Below are 20,052 nucleotides of genomic sequence, written 5' to 3'. Positions count from 1 at the left end.
CGGCAATTTCAGTCACCACCACTACCTATGATTATGTACCCTGGCTGGCATATGAAATTGGATTCAAAAGCCGGTTTTATTTTTCTTCATTGCTGTACACAATATTACGCACCTAATGAAATAATTTTCTGATTAAAGCCTTTGAAATTAAGACAATAAAAATTGCTGGGAATCAAATATTCGAGGTAGTTTTTCAGTTTAAAATACAGTCATGCAGCGATATAATAATTACGAATATCTACCCTAATACCATTCATACAAATTTTTGAAAAAAAATTAAACCAAAATAATCGCTTCACGCGAATAGCGAGAATTTAAACCAGTGATGAAAGAGAAAAATTTTTATAAACGGAGAAGGACAAAACCTGAGATTGAATCTTCGGACCCTTCGGACTGGTCACTAAACTCACCTGTTACAACCTGATGCGCCGACGTCCGCGACTCCTGCTGCTGCTTTCTCGCCTGCACCCCAGATGTCTCTTCCTCCCTCGCGGACTCATCCCCTGCCCTCGCCGCCGTCTCGTCTGCACAAGGCAATCCCCCCGGGGGCCCCGCTCCCTTGCTCCCTCCCGCCCCGCTCCCCTCTCCGACCCCACCCCCACCCTCCGCCCCACCTCCTCCCAGGGATCTGCGCCCCCCCGACCCCTTCCCACCTCCACCCGCCGCCGCTCCCACTCCCGCCCCCGCCCCACCCCCAGCCGACCCCGCCATTCCGGGTAGCGGCGCGCTGGACATCAAGTCCCACTGGCGCAATTTCTCCCGGTCTATCTCGAAACCAGGACCTGGTTCTTGCGGTTGTGGTGATTGAGGGGGTGAAGGGGGGGCGTCTTCCCCTAAAAAATGATGGTGGTGGTGGTGATCAGACGACGCTAGCGGGGGGAGGACAATCTCTGGTTGTTGCTGTGGCTGCTGCTGCTCAGCGAGGGGTCCCCCCATTACCACCCTCCTCCTCGGACCCCTTGGGTGCTCGTTCCCCCGTTCGTAAGCTACCCTCGGGACGTTTGGACCTCGTGGCATCTCGTGCTCTTGTCCGTGCCGGGGAGGGTACCTGCCGAACTGCTGTTCTCCCGCCACATTCTGATGTGGGCCGTTTAGCGATCCATCGATGCCCCTTCTGTCTTGCCGAACCTCCTCGGAAATTGCTCCACCGGCCGTCGTGGCGTTCGGATTGGCAGGTTTGTTCAGCGCCCTCATCCTGTTCCGTCTCTCAGTGGCCAGTGCTACGCTATCGTTAACATACGTGACACCCCTGCTCACCCTCGGTTTCCTCGAGGCTTCCGTGTTACCAGCGGCCAGGAGGTCAACGCTTCTCCTCCCGGATGAGTTAGCTTGGCCCGGATTATTCGGCGTGCAGTCGTCGAGATGATCTAGGGAACGCGTGTGTCGCAAGCTCACCCTCCTCAGGCTCTCGCGCCAAAGGTTGTCCTCGCTCCATGGGTCAACCCCATTGAAGTTGCCATTTGACGTCGGATTCGTCGTGTGGCGATTCTCAGGGGATGCCGGAGAGCTCGATTTCACCTCCTGGGTTGAATTTTGACCCGGGGTTGCCCAGGTATTACCTTGGGAATTGTCGTAGGTCAATGGGGCTTGTCGGGTGTGGCTGACGCCGGTGTAGGGGCTTCGGATTGGGTTCTGGTGGAACATGGATTCATTTTCGTCATCAAGCAAACCTTCTAAAGAACGACTCCTTCGCCTCCATCGATTCGCTCGTTCTCTCACACCATTCTGATCGGAGAATTGAAGATCGTGAGAACTTCCTTGGAGGTTATCTTCGGCGGACTTATCAATCAATCCGTATGGATAAATATTTCTTGTGGTGCGAGAATCTGGAAGGGAATCAGGAGTATAGCACCGCCTGTGCATCGGAGAACCCGCTGCGTTGCTCGACTGTTGCACTGAAGAATCCCATTGCTGATCTTTTGACTGCCTTCTCCTGGAAGCTTTCTTCAGTGTGTCTGTTTCGTAAATATTCCTCTCATCTACATCAACATGCTTGTCTGCCCCAATCAATAGCAGGTCAGCGGCCATTATTTTGTCGACGCCCTCACAGTTATCCATTTGGTAATCTGACACTGGCGCCCTCTGGGGGTCATGGTGACTTGCTGAGCCATGGAAAATGTCATTTGGAGGCTGTATTCTGTTAACCTTCCTACCAACGTCATTCCTTTTCGCTGCGGTCTCTTGCACATCGTCTCTTTGGTTGTTCAATGGGATTCTGCCAGGACGCCATGACGGCGAAGGGCCATGAATTGAATTTCTGGTAACACTTCTATCGGAAGCTGAGCTCAGGAATCCCTGGTCTTCGCATTCCCCTCGTATGATGTCAGAATAATAATAAGGAGCACCTGCGGGAGTTTCTCCGTCAGGAGACATCATATTAATATTTGGATGGCTCATCTTCATCATTTCCGAGTTGGTTGGAATGGGCTTCATGGAAGGGGGATTGTGCTGAGGACTTTGGTTTTCAGGCAGCTTCACAAATGGAGACAATGACCGATGGGGTGGAAGTGGAGGTCTAGTTCCATCCTGAATAACGCTAATATTCATACGATGTTTCATTATTGCCGGGACGTTTTCGTAAAGGACAGCGGCATCGTCAGCCGAGGCAATCCTGCGGTGTAATGCTTCAGGAGAGACAGCTGGCAGCCCATCTTCCAGTCGAGGCCACAGCTCAGGAGGCAGCGACGGAGAAAGGGGAGAATCGAAATCACCAGATCTCTTGTAATCGCTGTATTCACTAAGCATTTCATTTCTACGCATGTATAACTCCGAGGGAATATCTGCCTTATTAGGAGCACTGTTAATCAAATTGTCAAGAATATTACCATTCACTGGTCTCCTTCTTAAAGAACAAACCGTGGAGGCAGTATCAGACATATCACTCATGCTACTTCCTTCTGGCTGGACAGACGGTGGACTAATAACTGGCCTCTGTCCTGGTGATGGATTCCTCAGTGCCCCACTAAGCTGAGGATGAGCATTGCTGGATGGCATCGTTTTGTTTTTCCTTTCATCTGATTCTTCCATAAGTGACTCTCCTAAGACATCTTCGTCGTCTTCTAAAGGAGGAGGTGGGCTGGTGGGTATTGGAGGAGGTGACACTAGATCGCTGTCAGATGAGTCACCATGAAGTTCATTTGAGGAAGGATCTCCTCCACTAACCATGTTCATGAGACCCATTCCAACAGCCCCAGAATCGCCTCCTCCCAGACCTATCTTTCCACTGCTTCCAGCAGAAAAATTTCGGTCAGATGCTCCAAGATAATATGAGGCAGGTCGGAACGTGTCCGATAGACTAAATCTAGGATGTCTGGGGGCATCAAGAGAGTCCAAATCCTTCGAAGCTTCATCATCAGCATCTTCTTCATCTTCATCTCCAACATCGGAACTATCCGTTCCGATTCCTTCCAGCAGCCGACAATTATTTGCATTTGAACTGCCATTTAGTATGTCTGGTAGTATGCCTCCCAAGGAACTCCGAGAGTTTTCTGAAGGACAATTGGTTCTCCGGTCATTAAATTCATTGCTCTTAGAAGAGTTCCCAGTGTCCTCACGATCTGAAGATGATGACTTGGATTTCTTCTTCTTTTCTTTTCGGAAAGTTCGCTCCTCATCTGAGGCAGATACAGTTTTCCCTTTCTCTGGTGAAGCTTTATCATTAAGAATCCTACCGTGGTTATTGGTATCTTCTTCATGTCCATGTCCACTCTCTTTAACAGAGCGGACCTCCATATACACTGGTTCATAAAGAGTTGTAGCACGAGAGAGGAGTTCATAGTGGGCCGATGAACCTCTTCCTGGGGTCATATCAAATATTGAACCACCAGGTATTTCACTATACCGTGGACTTTCTGGCACGGCATAAGTAGCTGTTGATTCCCCTGAGCTTTTTCGGCAGAGTTCAAGACCAGCCCGCCCAGAGGGAGAGGAAAAAACGGATAGTGGAGCTAATGATGTAGATCCTAAAGGATCCGAGACCAGCAAAGATTTTACTATCCCTTCTTCTGTCATCTCCACATACGAACTTTCTTCCTCTGGATCCATCTGGGCCCAGAAGGCCCCATTGCTTCCAAAAACACTCTCCATTATCACAGAGTGTGAAGCAGAGGTTGGAGATGCCCCAGTCTGTTGCAAAGATGATGGAGATGCCAATATTGATTTTCGGGATGGAGTCATTGGCATGTAATGCTGTTCTTCTTCTGGTGCATTTGTACTATTGTTGAGAGGTGGAGTTGCAGTGGCACTGCTTCCAAAAGGAGATATCATGTCCTCATGAGTAACCAAAGACTCAGCCAAACTGAGTCTTAAGTACCCTGGTGTTGTGATTACTTCCATTGCTTCATCAGGTTCAACAAGAATTTTGCATTCTGCAGGTGGAGGAGGGAGGTTATCATTCTTTACATGAGGCATAGCATTTGTCACTCTTTCAGCCCCTTTTCCAGTTAATGGTGAGCATACAGTCCTTAAATCTCTGCCATCACAATTTTCCAAAGTCATTTCATTTTGCCTCAGTGCTGACTCTATCTCAGAATCAGCTTCTTCTACTGCATCTCCAGATGATGCAATTGCTTCCTCTGACTTATCTTGTTTCCTTTCAGTGTTATCGCAATTGTTCAGCAAAATGCCTTTCCTTTGAGCTTTCCACCTCTGAGCCATATCAGCATCTTCATCTAAATCACTACCTGTGTCATACAACAGAGTCTCAGTATCACTGAAGACATAACGACGGCCTGGGTAATAATGATCATTCTCCGCATTTCCACTCATGGTTGCACCATCCATAGTATTACTCCCATCAAGGCACTGACCTTCTCTTTGAGCCTCCATCATTCTCTTTTTTTGCTCAGATTTCTTTTCAAAATCTGCCAAGAGTTCACGGACAGATCTAGTAGATGGTGAAGATCCTTTAGCAGCTGAAGATGGGTTGGAAATTTTACTGGCATTAATTATGGGCTTACTCGTCAGAAGTGGTGGTGGAGGTGCAACTGGTAGAGGTGGAGGTGGAGAGGAAGATGTACCATCATCACTACTCTCAATGTCAGCAGTGGCACCACCATTGTTACTGTTATGCACTGAGGTCCGACCTGGATTTATTCCTTTTTGCAAATCCATTGTTTTATCCATAAAGTCCTCCACAATTGTGCTATCTGAATCTCTAAGAGAGGAAATGTGAGCTTCATTAAATGTATATAATGAATGACATGCTTTTATTGGTTCCTTCATTATTGATCCAGGTAATGTTTTCCGACTTAAATCTTTTGCTTCTTCGTCATTTGGTTCAAATGTTTTAATTCGGTTTTGGACTATATTTTTTGGAGGATTTTCCCTTTTGCTCCTTAGATCCATTAGTGTCTTTCTGGATTTAAGTTTTGTTGTTTGACCTTCTTCAAAAGTATTTCCATCCAATGGCACTAACTGATGACTTCTGGAAGACTCCTCTGGCATCTGTTTCAGAAAACCCATTTCATTTCCATTTATTTCATTGACTCCCCCTAATTCAACTTGTTCCATTCTTGCTGTTTCATAATTCAAATTTCCAGTGCTACTATTCTGTTCCAATAAATACTGTGAGGGGCTATCACTGTCGTTTTTACTTTTGTCCCCAATATGACTACCATGCTTAGATGATCCAGCCATAATTTCTATGCCTCTTCTGCATATTTCATCTTCAAAGTGGAGTTTCTTCTCACCATACTGAGCAATTGGCTGGACTTCAGGTACATATAGATGGGCATCTAAACCAGTATTTCTTCCATTCCTTCCTACACCCCACCAGTTATCAAACTGTGTAGATGCCCCCACATCTGCATAAGATGCATCTGGAGGTATACACCCACCTGAATCTACAGAAGATGGCGCATAACCTTGATCTAAGGGCTGAGGAGATCTTGGGTTCTCAAAGTTCATTACCTCATGCATATTTTGAGGTTGTGAGGAATTGGATATTTTAGAAGGGTTCGATTCAGGGGGTTGTAAGTTTTGGTATGCCCTATTCTGGTCAGAGGGAGCTTGCCTATGATGATGGTGAAGCTGTGATTGTGATTTAGTAGGCGATGGAATGTGGTGGTGGGGTGTTGGTCCTTCCATGGGGGAGGGATGGTTTTGGGCAGATGATGGTAGAGGTTGCTCTTCACCCGCACCCCCTCCTCCTCCCATCCCTCTCCGACCCTTGCCTGCTTGATTGCCCCTTCGCACTCGTTTCCTTGACTCCCCCATAGCCTCTGATGGAGTTGCAGCAAATAAGAAACATTCGCATTTGACAATGTTAATATCAGAATATGCCAAGCCACAACCCAAATAAAATAACCTTGCTTAATAACATAAAATGATGTCATGATGAATAAAATGAACATTTGTTCTGAAACCAGTTCATAACTCATTATAGGAGCTTGAAGGAATTACCAATTAGGTATGTTAAATACCTACTTTGAACACCAACTCAATTGATAACTTAAGGGTAATATAAAGGCATTAGGCAAAATTAAAAAAAAAAACTGAGCCACATTCAGCTAGAGAGTTTTTCACATTGGTAAGGGAAAGATTGGTAAATTTTGAAGGAGTTAAAACTTCTGACTCATACCTCACCCCAATTGGTTATCATAATTTACTGAGAAACATGCAAAGGTATAATATTCTCAATGATAATATTAATCTCCAAAAAATACCCATAATCCTGAAAGCACTAGTCAATACCTTTCCCAATATTAAAAATAAAAGCTAGAGTTATGTAAAGTAGGCATGTATTTAAATGAGGAATGGAAATCATAATTACAGTATTAGAAAAAATGATAATGAATGTTGCATGCATGAGCTGTAAACTGGTACCATTAAAAGTTAAAAGACACCCAGGAAATTATATACCTACTTCAAAAGCAAAGATCCCAAAGTACTAGTTAGGGAGCAAAATACAAATTTACATATCACCTTTATAATCCTGTTGAAAATCTATATGGTAAACCAGTATGATCAATTAATAAATTTTGTGAGTTAGCATGTATTTCTTTCAAATATGACTAATGAAAGTCACTATTAAATTATTCAATAACCAGGTCCCGAATGGTGTCCAACTTTATCACCCTAGAATCATCCAGCTAAATTGAAAATCATTGAATAACCCCTGAGACAACTAAAATGCACAGTATATTGAATCTATATCTGATTATTATGATACTAATCTGATATGTTCTGCAAATTTTTCAGTATTTTAAAGTTTGATTTGAATAGGTCTAAATCAACACTTTGGGTACGCTTATGAATTCAGTCTTAACTTCACTTCAAATTCATTTATTATATATTTGTCAAATGACCAGCATGACCCTGATTAAATGAGTAAAGTGCCATTTTTGTTATTGAAAAAAAAGTAATTTTCAATGCATCATTAAAATACTTGGCCAATTTCAATGTCCTCACGACATTATCAAAAGTACATATATGATTATCCTTTTAATAATGATATGAAAGCATTGAAACAGGTCAAGTACTCTAACTAAGTGTAGAAAATTACAAGGTGTTTTTTCAATAATATATCAGTTTCACAGCAATTTTTTATTAGTATTTATTTTTATTAATTTATCATTAATCCAAAAACTTCCACTTTTTGGCATTTAATATAAATTTTTAAACTTGAAAATAACAACAAAAACAATTGCAAACACCCAAGCCCTAAATGGAGAAAAATTCATCAAAGTGAGAAGCAAACCCGGGATATCTGGGTTGGCAGGTGGAAATGGAACCCCGCTGTCACTGGGGTGGGCAAAAATCATTTTCCAAATGATTGGTATCTATTAATAAGTAGTATCCAATAAATTGGCTAATATTGTATCTATTCAATATGGGTACATCAAAACTTTTGCCTATAATTGCAAATGATCATATCCCATGTATTTTGCACCATAAAATCATTAACTTCAATCATAAACATTATTTCATGAAATTTTTCCAAAGAATGTCATTCCTTCATGGAAAAAATTTACTGTAAATGTATAGCACCCATGCAAAACCTATTTGAATTTTTAGTTAGAGAGCCTAAGGAGGCAAGACTAGGGGAATGGGAGAATCTATTATTATTTGATAATGGAATTTAAATACGTTAAATTCACTAAAATTTACCTTTTACTAATATAACTTGCTTCCTATTATAAATGAAAATTGGACTTTTAATACATAATGCATTGAATTCGTAGTACTTTTGCTAACAACTGCGCTCGACTGGAAGATATTTTTATTACTGGGTAATGAAATATGATAATAATGATGAGAAATTGACCCAAAATAGACAACAGTTTCACTGTTCAAATTTTTGATGAATTTAACAAAATAATTGGTGGTAAGTTTTATAAAAATATAATAAATATAAAAAATTTAAATAATAAAATGACTAGTGGCATCATATATGATCAATCTAATAATTTTTTACTTCAACATTGCTATTCATAGAAATAATGACTCAATGTGTAATGTTAAATACCTATTATACATTTAGAGTTTTAAGTTGCACTAAGTTTGATTTATAATAAATGCATTATTTTTCGACATAAAAGAGGACAGTCCCACGATGATGTCTTCAGAGAAATTCATTCATAATCCCATCCCAGTTTCATCCCCAAATGGATCATTGCCCTGTGCAGACGAGACGTCATATATTCATGTATTAAAATAATATGGATAACATTGCTCTACATTTCATACAAAACAATTATAAATCACACATTTTAATTTTCTCCATTCAAATTACAAAGCTTCATCAAATGAGCATTAACAGAAACTAATGATGCTATTCTTTTTGCCGTGGGAGATGTTGCAGCAGCAGAAGTCACGGAGTCAGCAGAATAGGTACAGGGAAAAGCAGCTTTACACCACTTACCATTTACAGCAAAGAACAATATATATAAAACCTAGAGAAATGAACTAGTACCTTTTTTATTACACTCAATTAACATTACTCCTTAACTGAGTTAATATCTTTTCAATTATTCTTACAGAAATTTTTATCAAAGAAGTCCCTTCAATTCACTTGACCTTAATTTTCAATCAAGCGCAAGAATAAGAATCCATTATCAACTTCGGAAACAGAATAGCTTAAGTAATTATTATTTAATTCATCAGACCAATTAAAACATAAAGGTAGGATTACATGTTAGGTTAAGTTGGGAACCACTATAGGAAGTGGTAAGATGAAAGGCTGTATTAATTGGAAACCATAACACCATTAGAAAAGGCCACTAAACAGGAATCCCCTATCCATTTCACCAGAAAGGTTCTAAGAAGAGCATTTCCAGGTACATACTGCATTGAGTCCTCCATACTACTATTATGCACAACAATTTTCACATTATTATTAGTTAAAAGATGTTACAGCTCTATATGAATAAAAGTAGATTGGAAAAGCATTGAAAGGAATGCTAAGGGCAACTGTACATAGTTAAGTCCTTTGATTAGGCAGTCACAAGTTATTCATACATATATCAGACATGAAAATCAAGAAGATATTATGGCAATGAGATCAAAGATTTCCTCCATTAAATATGGTTTTAACTTTAAAGTTTTTCAGTTGCTCCTGCACTAATCTATTTCACAGGACAGTTTCACAGACATAGGCATTTCCTGGCTTCAAGACAGCATCTCCATACTGAAAGATGCAGACTTAGATGCAGGAACAACTATCATCCAGTGAAATGGATTGATAAGGGAGCAACCCAAACTTTAAACCAACCAAATGACTTTATTCTCATGTGAAATAACTTAGGTCATTTAAATTTGCCCAACCTAGGACACAAATACATTTGAAAATAGAATATAATGAAAATATGGATGAACAATTGATAAATGGTAGTTCCTTGCCATGCATGCATGCCATTAACAAATGGTTGAAATTTAGTAAACAAAATGGATATGGATGGATGGAAATATCTCTTAGCCATTCAGTTCTTTTAAATACAAATAATGTTAATAATAATAAGAACACTGGATCATAAAACTTTTCAAATTAGAACTTTACCTAATGCCATATTACTTAAAAGTTGGAGAATTAATGCATTAAATAAATCAACACATCTGAAAATTGACTGAGGCTCAACAAAACGCTAATTATAAGAATCAGTTAATTCCCTAAGTACCCTGTGTTTATCATATAAAATTTCAAATCCCCATTTCAATAATTTCTAGAGAATCTGCTAAAAATAAATTACGTGAGAAAAGAGTAATTTGAAGTGATTTCATTTATAATGTCCCATTTAAGCTGATTATGAAAAATATACCAAATGGATTTACTTTAACACAGTTAAACATTTTGACTTAACTTAAATGTGCAGCACACACATGTTGTGCAGGAATGGTGTGAGCATATTTTGAAACAAAAAATCTAGAGAAAACATGGAATTCAAACTTACCTTCATCATCAGAGGAATAACTGTTATATCTGCTGAGGGATGCTGATGAGCGCCTACCATCATGACTTCTGCTTCTTGCGGTCCGTACATCATCTGGTCCTCTACGACTGCTCACCCTTCGACTCACATGCTCCCAATTATTTGTAGATGCAGCGGCTTCTTGATTGGCAAGCTGCTTGAGAACCATTTGTTTGTAATGTGAGGATCCCATTTGTGATGAGTTGTATGATGAGGTGTCTTGGCTTGACTTCCTGGGGCCACTGGAAGAGGACGTCTTCCTTGTCAGAGGAGACTGAAGCATCCTCTGCTTCCACTCCAAAAGACGTCTCATTGACTCCTCACGCTGCAACAAATGCAGAAGAAAGTTTAATTCAAGCATTAGGAAGTAAATATTAGTAAGAATAAGGAAGAAAGAATCACCCTGGGATGTAGCTGGCATAATTTGGTACCCCATGGAATAAAGTCTTATTTCCCTCTCTCTTCCCAAAACTCCACCCAACTTTGTCAATATCAAAAAGGAGAAAGGTAAATTTTGAATATATCCTTGGTGAAACTTGAAAACAGAGAGACTTAAAGAAAATTTCAACCAAGGCATTAAACACTTCCTAATAGCACTTATATTAAATATGATGTCATTACAATTTTATAAAATACAAATTTTCATAAAAAACATCTCAAAAGATGATAAATGGCATTATTTGTATTCCGATAATGCATGATGTCCCAAATATTAACTGAGATAACTGATGATATCTCAGTGATGAACATTTTCTTTCCTGGCGATGGCCCCAAAAATCGACTATCAAATCACCTATAAGTGGTTTCAATTCTTGAGTTATAGAGTAAGAGTATAGAGTAAGCAAGTGATAAGTTAGTTAAGAGCTCTTCATAAGAAATGAAAATCACTTGATAATTTTCTACACTATTCAATTGAAGAATCTCAGCATTTTCAATTCAAACTCGTCAAAACTGGCCACATTCTTTGATGTAATACTGAATGTAGAACTGAAAATTGGCAAGTGTTTTTCATTCCTTAAGTTATGTGATTCCACAAAGTTACCATGATTAAAATTTATTTTATTTTAAGGTTATACTTTAATATATATCACCAGCATTTTTAAGTAACCCCATTCTTTGATGGACATAACATTTGAATATTACACAGGCTGACAGAGGTGTGATTCTCTAAGTTGATATGCTCATTTTCCTCTTATCACTGGGACTACTTAAAATGGCAGAAATTATTCACAGCCATCTTCTTAAGTAATTAGCACCAAGCAAACCCCTTCTCAAGAGGAAAAATTAATTTTAATATCAGAGCTATATATTGCAGATGAAGTAGCAGATTTTGCTTTATTTTTCCAACCATCTTAGTTTATCACCTAAGAAAGCTGCATTTCTACCATATGACTAGAGTAAGCAAACAGGCTTCGGGTAACTAATTTTTAATTAAACTCAGTAATATTAGTGTAAAAATTTCAAACTGAGTAGGAATAACAGCACAAGGACAGTAAAATTAATTCCAGTTATATAGTGGTGAACTTTTTAGTTAATCCTCAGGTTAATTTAGCAAAACTATGTTCAATCCCATGAAAACATGTAAAAATTTATAGTTTCCTCAAAGAGAAATATGGATCATTACAGAATTTAACAAACACTTATATTTCTCTACATAAGATATGGTACATGTGACTAACTAAAGAACAAATTGAGTAGCTTCAGGCGTGATATGGTGGAAGTCGAACATAATACCTTTTCCTTGTGTGCATATTTTATATATGTTATTGTATACTTACAATAAATTTACCAAATTTTATAAAAAAAGTGCTGTACACAGCCACTTCACAAGAAGTTCTAATGACCTTCATATCCCATATGTACGCACTACAAGTTCTTTGTGTGGTCCAAACTCTATAGGTTTCAAATTTTACAATGTATTACCCAATGAGTTAAAGGGTATCAATAGTTATTCCGTTTTTAAATCCAAAATTAAAGCAATGTTACTACAGAAAATGTATTATAAGGTTGTGGATTTCATAAATGATGGAGTGTAATATTGTTATAGTGTGCTCGCCATCTTCTATTCTACTCTTCTGACTTGTCCTATATCTGTACTTGATCGCTGGACCAATCAAATTATTATTATTATTAATGAATAACTGATCGAAGCACTTTTCCACTTGATAAAAATTTTAATTTTATGACCGGGTTTTGATGTATTACATCATCATCAGGACCTGATTGAATAGCAAGCTCCAAGTATTTAGAGATGGAGGTAAGGCTGAGAGTGGGTTGGGAATTAATAAAATCTGTTGCATCTACAAATGAACAAACTTTAGTTAGACAGTAAAGGGTTGTAATCATTAATGAGCTTATTATAAACCCAGTGTGTTAAGTATGGGATGTGGTTTCATGTAAATAAAACAAAGGCTATGAGGTTTGCAATAAATAAACAGGCCAAGTTAAGCAAGTCAATAAAAAATAAAATTTGGATGGCATAAACTACTGCATGAAGAACAGTTCAAATATCCAATTTATATGGAGCATAGTTTTGTACAGCTCATCACTAAAGCAAGATATAAGAACATAGGTGTTAAAGAGATGGACAAAATGAGATAAATAGGATGAAAAAAGACAAAGATGTACAAAGCATGGAAGGGAAGAGCAGAAGAGGCTGTTGGAAGAATTTCAAAGATAACAGGAAAAGTGGGAGCTGGAAATTTTGATGAGTGATGGATTTTTTAAGACCATTATAATGGGGAGGATGTAAAGCAAGAGATGTAGGGGGAGGAAAAGATTAAATGATCTGGATGAAATGAAAGGATCCAGGAAGTAATAGGGATTGAATAATGGTTTACAGAAGCATTAAGTTTTGCTTTGTTGATTTAGCAAACCTTAGAAGTGTAGAGTCTCTGTATTCATTCAAAAGGTACACATAGCTTACCTTAGAGATACCATTGATGGTAATTATAATATTTTTTTGAAGTCATTTGAGAATTTTGACATCTCATCACAAAATTTCCCTTCTTGGTAACCTTCTTGGGTAGGTAACCTTCTTGGCATAAAATACTCAGAAAAAAATTAATGTAGACCAGATGAGGACAAAAATATAAAATGTAAAATTAAAAATCTCCAAAGAAACTGCGGGAGATGCCGCAACAGTAACTTTTAACAGAGTCATCTGCAAATTGTTGCATTGTAAAATTATAATTAAAATTTCTAACCATCTTTAGATGGTTAACTTCAGCAGGTAAGGATTGTGTGCACAGGGGTGGTTACAGAATTCTTAGGACCAACACATACATAACCCTTTTGGAAATCCTTCACTGTATTGGCACTTCCGCTATAATGTACCCAAACTTCTTGTCCTCTTTTCCCCTTCACCACTTCTTTAGCTTTTTTGCTGTCTGTTTTTTAAATTGTAGGCACCTGAAGATGCTATTCTAATGTGACGTGCAATTCTTATTGGCGATCTACCATTTAAGGTCGGCTTTGGATGGATAGAGAATGACCATAACAACATTTCTTTGCTTTGCCTAAAAAGAAATAGCCTGACAGCCCACTCTACAATAAACTACAGCAGAGTGTAGAAGAAGTTAGAAAATTAATAACAATTAATTGTTTTTTTTTGCAAAGTACTTTTCAGTGCATAAATAGAGGAAATGCTTAAGGAGACTGGGAAAGAGCTGGAAATAGGAATGGGAGGGAGTGTTAATTCATAAAAATAGTTAAAATGTGGACGAGCAATTTTTAGTTGGCCTATCAGGCAAAGGAGTAAAGAAAATTTGTGTGATAGGTATAGGATGAGAATCAATCTAAACATTCCAAACATTAAAGGGTATTTAGAAAAAGGCAGGTGATGCTAGACATCAAAATTGGAGGGCAAAAAATAAAGCAGGAGGAACTCTTTACTTATCTTGGAAGAGTTCTAGACAAAGATTGTTAAAGTAGTTGGGACATAAGAAGAAAAATCGCATTAGGGAAAGAAGTTTGTACAATGAGGGAATTTATGACAGGGGCATTGTATAATGACATTAAAAAAGGATACTAAGAATATTCTTTCTTAATATCTGAAAACTGAAAAGTTAAAATTTAGATGGAGTAGTAATAAACAGTGGTCATTTAAACAAAACTATAGGTGGAGATTGGAGGCTTAAGAGATGTGGGTCTGAAGGAAGATGGGAAAGGCCAAATGGATGGAAAGAAAAACAAAATAAAAAGTATAGGGCATAGCGGGGAAAAGAGAGTGTTGTTGGGGAGAGATTCAAAAGAGGCAGGAAAAGTGGATATAGGGCACATTGAGTGGCAACGGAATGTTGAATACTGATGAATATAGAGGGTAGAATGTTAGGGTGGACAGGTATGGGGAGGGAAAGAGTAGGAAGTTTAAATGGTATTAAGGAAGGCAGAAAGTATATCCAATATCAGAACAATTCATTGTAGTGTAAAGTGTCAGGTTATTAAGTGTTAGGAGAGGCATAGACATTTATTACTGGTTAGTTTATGTATCCATCCAAAGTTAACCTTAAACAGTAGACTACCTTTTTTTTATTCAAATGATGGTCCAAAAAATCATAAAACGCCATGATTACCTACATTATGCACTGTTTTAGGAGTTCATAAGTTCACGAGTTTGGGATTTGAAACTGAACTAACAAAATAACTTGACAATGATGACTCCAATAAAATACTACCCTTAATCTTAGAAATCCTATCACCCCTATTGTATGCATTGATAATTAAGTTTTGAATTCATGTTAAAGGGAGCAGCCAAACAATCCCAAGAGGGTACGATCAAATCCTGATGCATTAATATCAGATTTACTGTGGTGTTTATTTTCATTATTTTTTTTAATAATCATGTTGCAAGCAATGAAAATATATATTCAGAAGTTGGTTTAAAACATGTCTTTTGTCTTCTATTCCTATTCAAAAGAAACAGAGGTTCAATATGAGTGTTGAACCTAATTTGAGTATGAGTAATATATCTAATTTTAAAGTGAAACAGCACAGTCTTATAAAAGCATAACAAACAACACATATTCTCATGTAATTGGTTGAAATTTTGACATAATTCATTCCCCTTCCTTATTGTAATTCTGCCGATTTTCTAATAACATTATATGTTTTACGGGTACATTTTCAATAATTAATTGCAGAGTTAACTCCTTTTATGGCCACCACACAGCAATTAACTAAATAAATCATTCTTTGAGAAATATTTTTCAGAAGAGACACCTAAGTAGTAGTGATGAAGGAAATTTTAATAGGAGATCTACTATGAAAGGGTAATTTTTTATCCTTACAACCCAACCAATTATATCTTTAACTCATACCATTTAACATCTCATCCAAAATAAAGCATATGCATTCTCTTTTTTCTTTGCTCTACGGGCATATCTAGTGGCCCTACTGCCTAAGGGAATCCAAAATGGCTTGTCATTCTGGTCTCCCTGGGGTGAAATCGCCATAGTTGACACAAACAAATGCCCAATGTGGTACTCAAATCTTTTAATTTTGGTTTAGCAGGTTGGTACATCATTCACCTGCCTATCCAGTGTGTAATGTAGAAACAACATTTTAATAGAAACCAAAATTCCAATGGAAATTCCTGCCATCACCAGTGTCTGTGGTTGCAGGTATCAAGGTATATGTAAGATCAATGATATGCCACAATGAGAATATTCTTAAAAAATATCATAAAAAATATATGCATACCTGTTGCATTTTCCGTTCTCCATACCGAACCTCTTCTCCAGAGATGGCACTCATGGCACTTGATGGCTCCCTTGGACTCTCCCCTGAATTGTATCTAGATCTGGGCATCCTAGCACTGGCCGATCGCAGGAAATGTCCAGCTTGATGCATATCCCTCTTCCCGGATACCGCATTCTGCCTGCTCGAAGCGGCAACCTCTGCATCTTCTGAAGTCTTGCCCCATACCTCTAGTGCATCACCAGCCTGCTGTTTCTGCACATTTTGCGTGGGTCTTGGCTGTGTTTGGGTGGGCATGGGGGGTGCTGCTTCTTGTGGCTGAGCGGGCCAGCTAGGCTGCTGCTGCACCCCTAATCCTGAGGATGTCTCTGAACCTTTGTGGGATGAAGACGAAGAGGGATGCACATGCTGAGCATGAAGGTAGAGCGACTGACGCATCATCCTTGCGTAGCTTTCCTCAGACCAGTAGTCTGCAGGATCGAATGTCCTCCCTTGATTGTACGGCCTGATGTCCATGCTTGACTTTGGCCTTGGCACAGGTTGACCATGGTATATGTCCACCGTGTGCTGCTCCCTCACCTCAATCACCTGTGTATTTGGCTGTTGCTTGTGGATTTCACCCACTGATGGTGATGGCATTTTGGGGGAGGACTGCTCGATCGATGGGGTCACACTCCCCACATTAGGGGAAAGGGGCAGGACATACGTGAACTGGTTCTGTTCATAGTGACCGAGGAAATCTGCACTATGGGGTCGTGGTAATGGGGGAGTCCTCCGATGTATTACCTGGGGCTGGGGCTGAGGGGGTATCAGCTGATGGGGACTCGGGTACTGTTGCATGGGGGGTGGGTGCTGATGCTGAGCTGTCGTCGGGGACACTGAGTATGGATGTGACAGGGGCATCCTGGGCATCACACCCAGCTGCTGTCCATGTGGGTGTAGCATGTGCCCAGGCTGTGGAGAGTGACCACTGGGTGAACAGTGGTGCACATGAGTGGGGGGTGGTGGCTGAATGACATTCTGGTGGATTTCATTGGGCACATAATGCTGAAGGTCATACTGCCCACTGCTCCAGCGGTTAATCCTTCCCAATGCATCGCTGTTATGGCTGACATTGTACACATCCTCATAGTCGACCCGGTTCTGGGCCATTTTGGCCACACCAGCAGTGGTACCCTCCGCAGTGTTTGAACGACCATACGTGTCGGGAGTCCTCCGGTCCACCCCTGGGAAGATCATCTGGGTCGGGGGAGGGACGATGACTGGATGCTGACCTGGCTGAACAGGTGGATGCTGCTGATAGGTTACATTCCTCTCATGCCTGATGGATGCAAAGGCGACCATGGGCCTAGAGGCTCTTGCGCTCCTCTCCGCATACATCCCATTCTGCATGAGGGGTTCATTTGGCCCCCTCGGTTGTACCGCAATGCCACCCTCTTCATTTTCTTTCCTCTCTGGAGACCTCTCTGGGGAGGTTGAGTAATCCCTGCCACCACTGTTCAATCGCCTTGGTTTTGGAGGGGCATTGGCGTAAAGGGGTTGGAACTCGGCAGGGAGGGATGGCACTTCGGGGGATGCACCTTTCCTGCACGTGATCACCATGTCTCTCTCTCGAGAGGTCTCACTGATCGTCTCTTCCTCGAGTTTCTTCCCCTTTGGCACCCACGTGGGCACTGAGAGGGCCTGCCCAGGGGTCGCAGCAGCACCAACTGCTATTGTGGCATGCTTTGGAGAACGGCCACCATGGAAGCCAGAGTCACTGTCATCAGCACTTTGGTTGAGCAAAGATGAGAAAGAAGAGACACTGGGGCGACCGGATTGCCTTTCATCCCAACTGAGAAGATAAAATTCATAATTTATCTCTTGCCTGAAAAACCATAATTAATATGTGTTTATGTTCTAATTTAACATGTAACAAATTTTCAGGTATACCCCCACTTAATTATACTATAGAAAGGCAGAACAATAAAATTTATCCCTATTGGTAATTAATGATGACACAATAGCAAATAGTATCTATTAAATTAGCCAATAAATGAATAAAGACAAGACAAGAATGAATTAGCAGTTTTGTTTGATAGCTCCTGGATGAGTGATAGAATGCCATTAATAATAATAGATGAGAGTTGCTGCAAGGAATAGATAATTATAAACCAAGGATGTCTGGGATGTTGATAAAAATTTGCAAAAATTCCTCATTGAAGGGATAAGATGAAATAGTTAATATCATGACATATTAGGCAAAGAAGGCATACTTTTTTGACACATATAATTGAGTACATTTTTAATCCTAATCAACATACATAATTCTGCATTTAGTTTAGTAGGTTTACCTAATTATGGCAATTTTGTTTTGAAGAATTTTCTAATAGGACAATTCATTATGAATGCCTATGTTAAGAAGATAATAAATTATACATGAAAATATTATCCATTGGAAGGTAGAGGTAAGTTACTACAGCAAAAAATTTTATTTCCTTCTCACTTAAGGTAAAAACTCAGCAAGAAAAAAAGTTTTGACGCGTTCAAATGTTAGCAAAGACAGGAAATAGCTGATAAATATCCCAATATATTAAATTGAGACATTGAACAAAACTAAATTGAATGAATTCACACACAGGAATAATATTTTAAGGGCAGTAACCGTTTTCCTTTGGAATTGGCATCATTATATTAATTTAGTTTATTGGTAAAAATAACAAGTGTAATACTAAGATATCATCTGCATAGCTCCAAATGGCATGGTAGGTAAACGTCATGGGGAAATAAATACGGAAAGGCTTAAATTCAACAATATTGAGGAATGCAATTGAGAAACATGAAAGAAACCTATCGAGAAAAATACAATTTTCAGTTTAAAATAGTCAGGTTTTGACAAAATGTTTAGGTGTAAGCTGGAATTCATATGCACCAATCCATCAATATTATTCACAAAAACTATACTCATACCAAAATAAAAACATTACTAATACAAACGATAAAATAAACTTATCAAAAGGTATTTAAAGAGTTTATATAAAATTGTGAAGGATTATGAATATTTGTAAAAATTTGCACAAATTACCTGACTCTTTCAGTGTGAGCTGTTGTTGTGAATTCCTTCTGAAGGAAAGATGCAAGATTCATACAATGCATCCATCGCTCCATGAGCTCTAAGGAATCAGCAGCAAAGTAGTATGTCCGCATGTTGTGGTGCTCTGCTTTGAAAGAATGCTTTCTGTTACCACCCCTCTTGCGCTCATCAGAAGTGCATGGACTTATCACATATGAGGGTAGAAGGATGGAACCCAGAACCTTTTCTTCCTCGGGACCTGTGGGGAACAAAACATACAGATGAATAACAACAGTCAAGCAAGTATTCCCACTTTAGGTAGTTATTACAATGCTTGAGTTTATTATTCATCATTAACGATTGATATTCTAATGAGGCACAAATATGCTACATAAGTTTTACCTAAATGATAATATAATATTGGAAACAAATTTGATTGCTGCATGAAGTGGTTATAATCAGCAAACCTGCTAGATGAGTCATTTCTCACAAACAGGAACAATTCCCCCATAAAGTCCATCATAAAATCTCCCTCATACATAAAGTTGTTGTATCAGCATTAAAAAATTGGATGCAAGTAAACTGTCCAATTGAACTTTGGAAAATAAATAATTTAAATCTTACCACATTGAAATAAATTGATATAAGTAAATATTCACCAAGCATAATGATGAGATATTTGTTGAAAATAGAAATTTAATTTTTTTAATTTTATATTTTTAAATAGTAAAATTGAGGTCATTTTATTTGAAATTCTAATCCCAAAATATCTTACTACTTTATCATGATTGTATCATATTTCTTGACTTTTTAAAACTAGGAATACAGAAATGTGTGATAGTTTAATATTTTAATGTTAATTACATTTCAATATCTTAATGTTTCTTATTTTAATTT

At 38.9% G+C, this 20,052-nt stretch overlaps 1 protein-coding gene across 1 annotated transcript in view; it reads right to left on the bottom strand.

Moving 5' to 3' along the window:
* Positions 1-496: 496 nt before the first annotated feature.
* The window catches only part of LOC139698556 (uncharacterized), a 322,044-nt gene continuing 302,488 nt past the window's right edge, over positions 497-20,052 (bottom strand). Inside the window, exons 5-9 of the mRNA XM_071597394.1 lie at positions 19,168-19,414; positions 16,107-17,937; positions 10,389-10,731; positions 644-6,221; positions 497-524 (exon numbers count right to left, since the gene is read on the bottom strand). Of these exons, the coding sequence (XP_071453495.1) occupies positions 497-524; positions 644-6,221; positions 10,389-10,731; positions 16,107-17,937; positions 19,168-19,414 (8,027 nt within the window). The remainder of the gene's footprint in view (positions 525-643; positions 6,222-10,388; positions 10,732-16,106; positions 17,938-19,167; positions 19,415-20,052) is intronic.

This window comes from Hetaerina americana, unplaced genomic scaffold (genome assembly GCF_022747635.1).
Source record: "Hetaerina americana unplaced genomic scaffold, ioHetAmer1.1.p SCAF_89, whole genome shotgun sequence".
NCBI classification, from domain to species: domain Eukaryota; kingdom Metazoa; phylum Arthropoda; class Insecta; order Odonata; family Calopterygidae; genus Hetaerina; species Hetaerina americana.
This window is presented reverse-complemented; position numbering and strand designations above follow the sequence as displayed.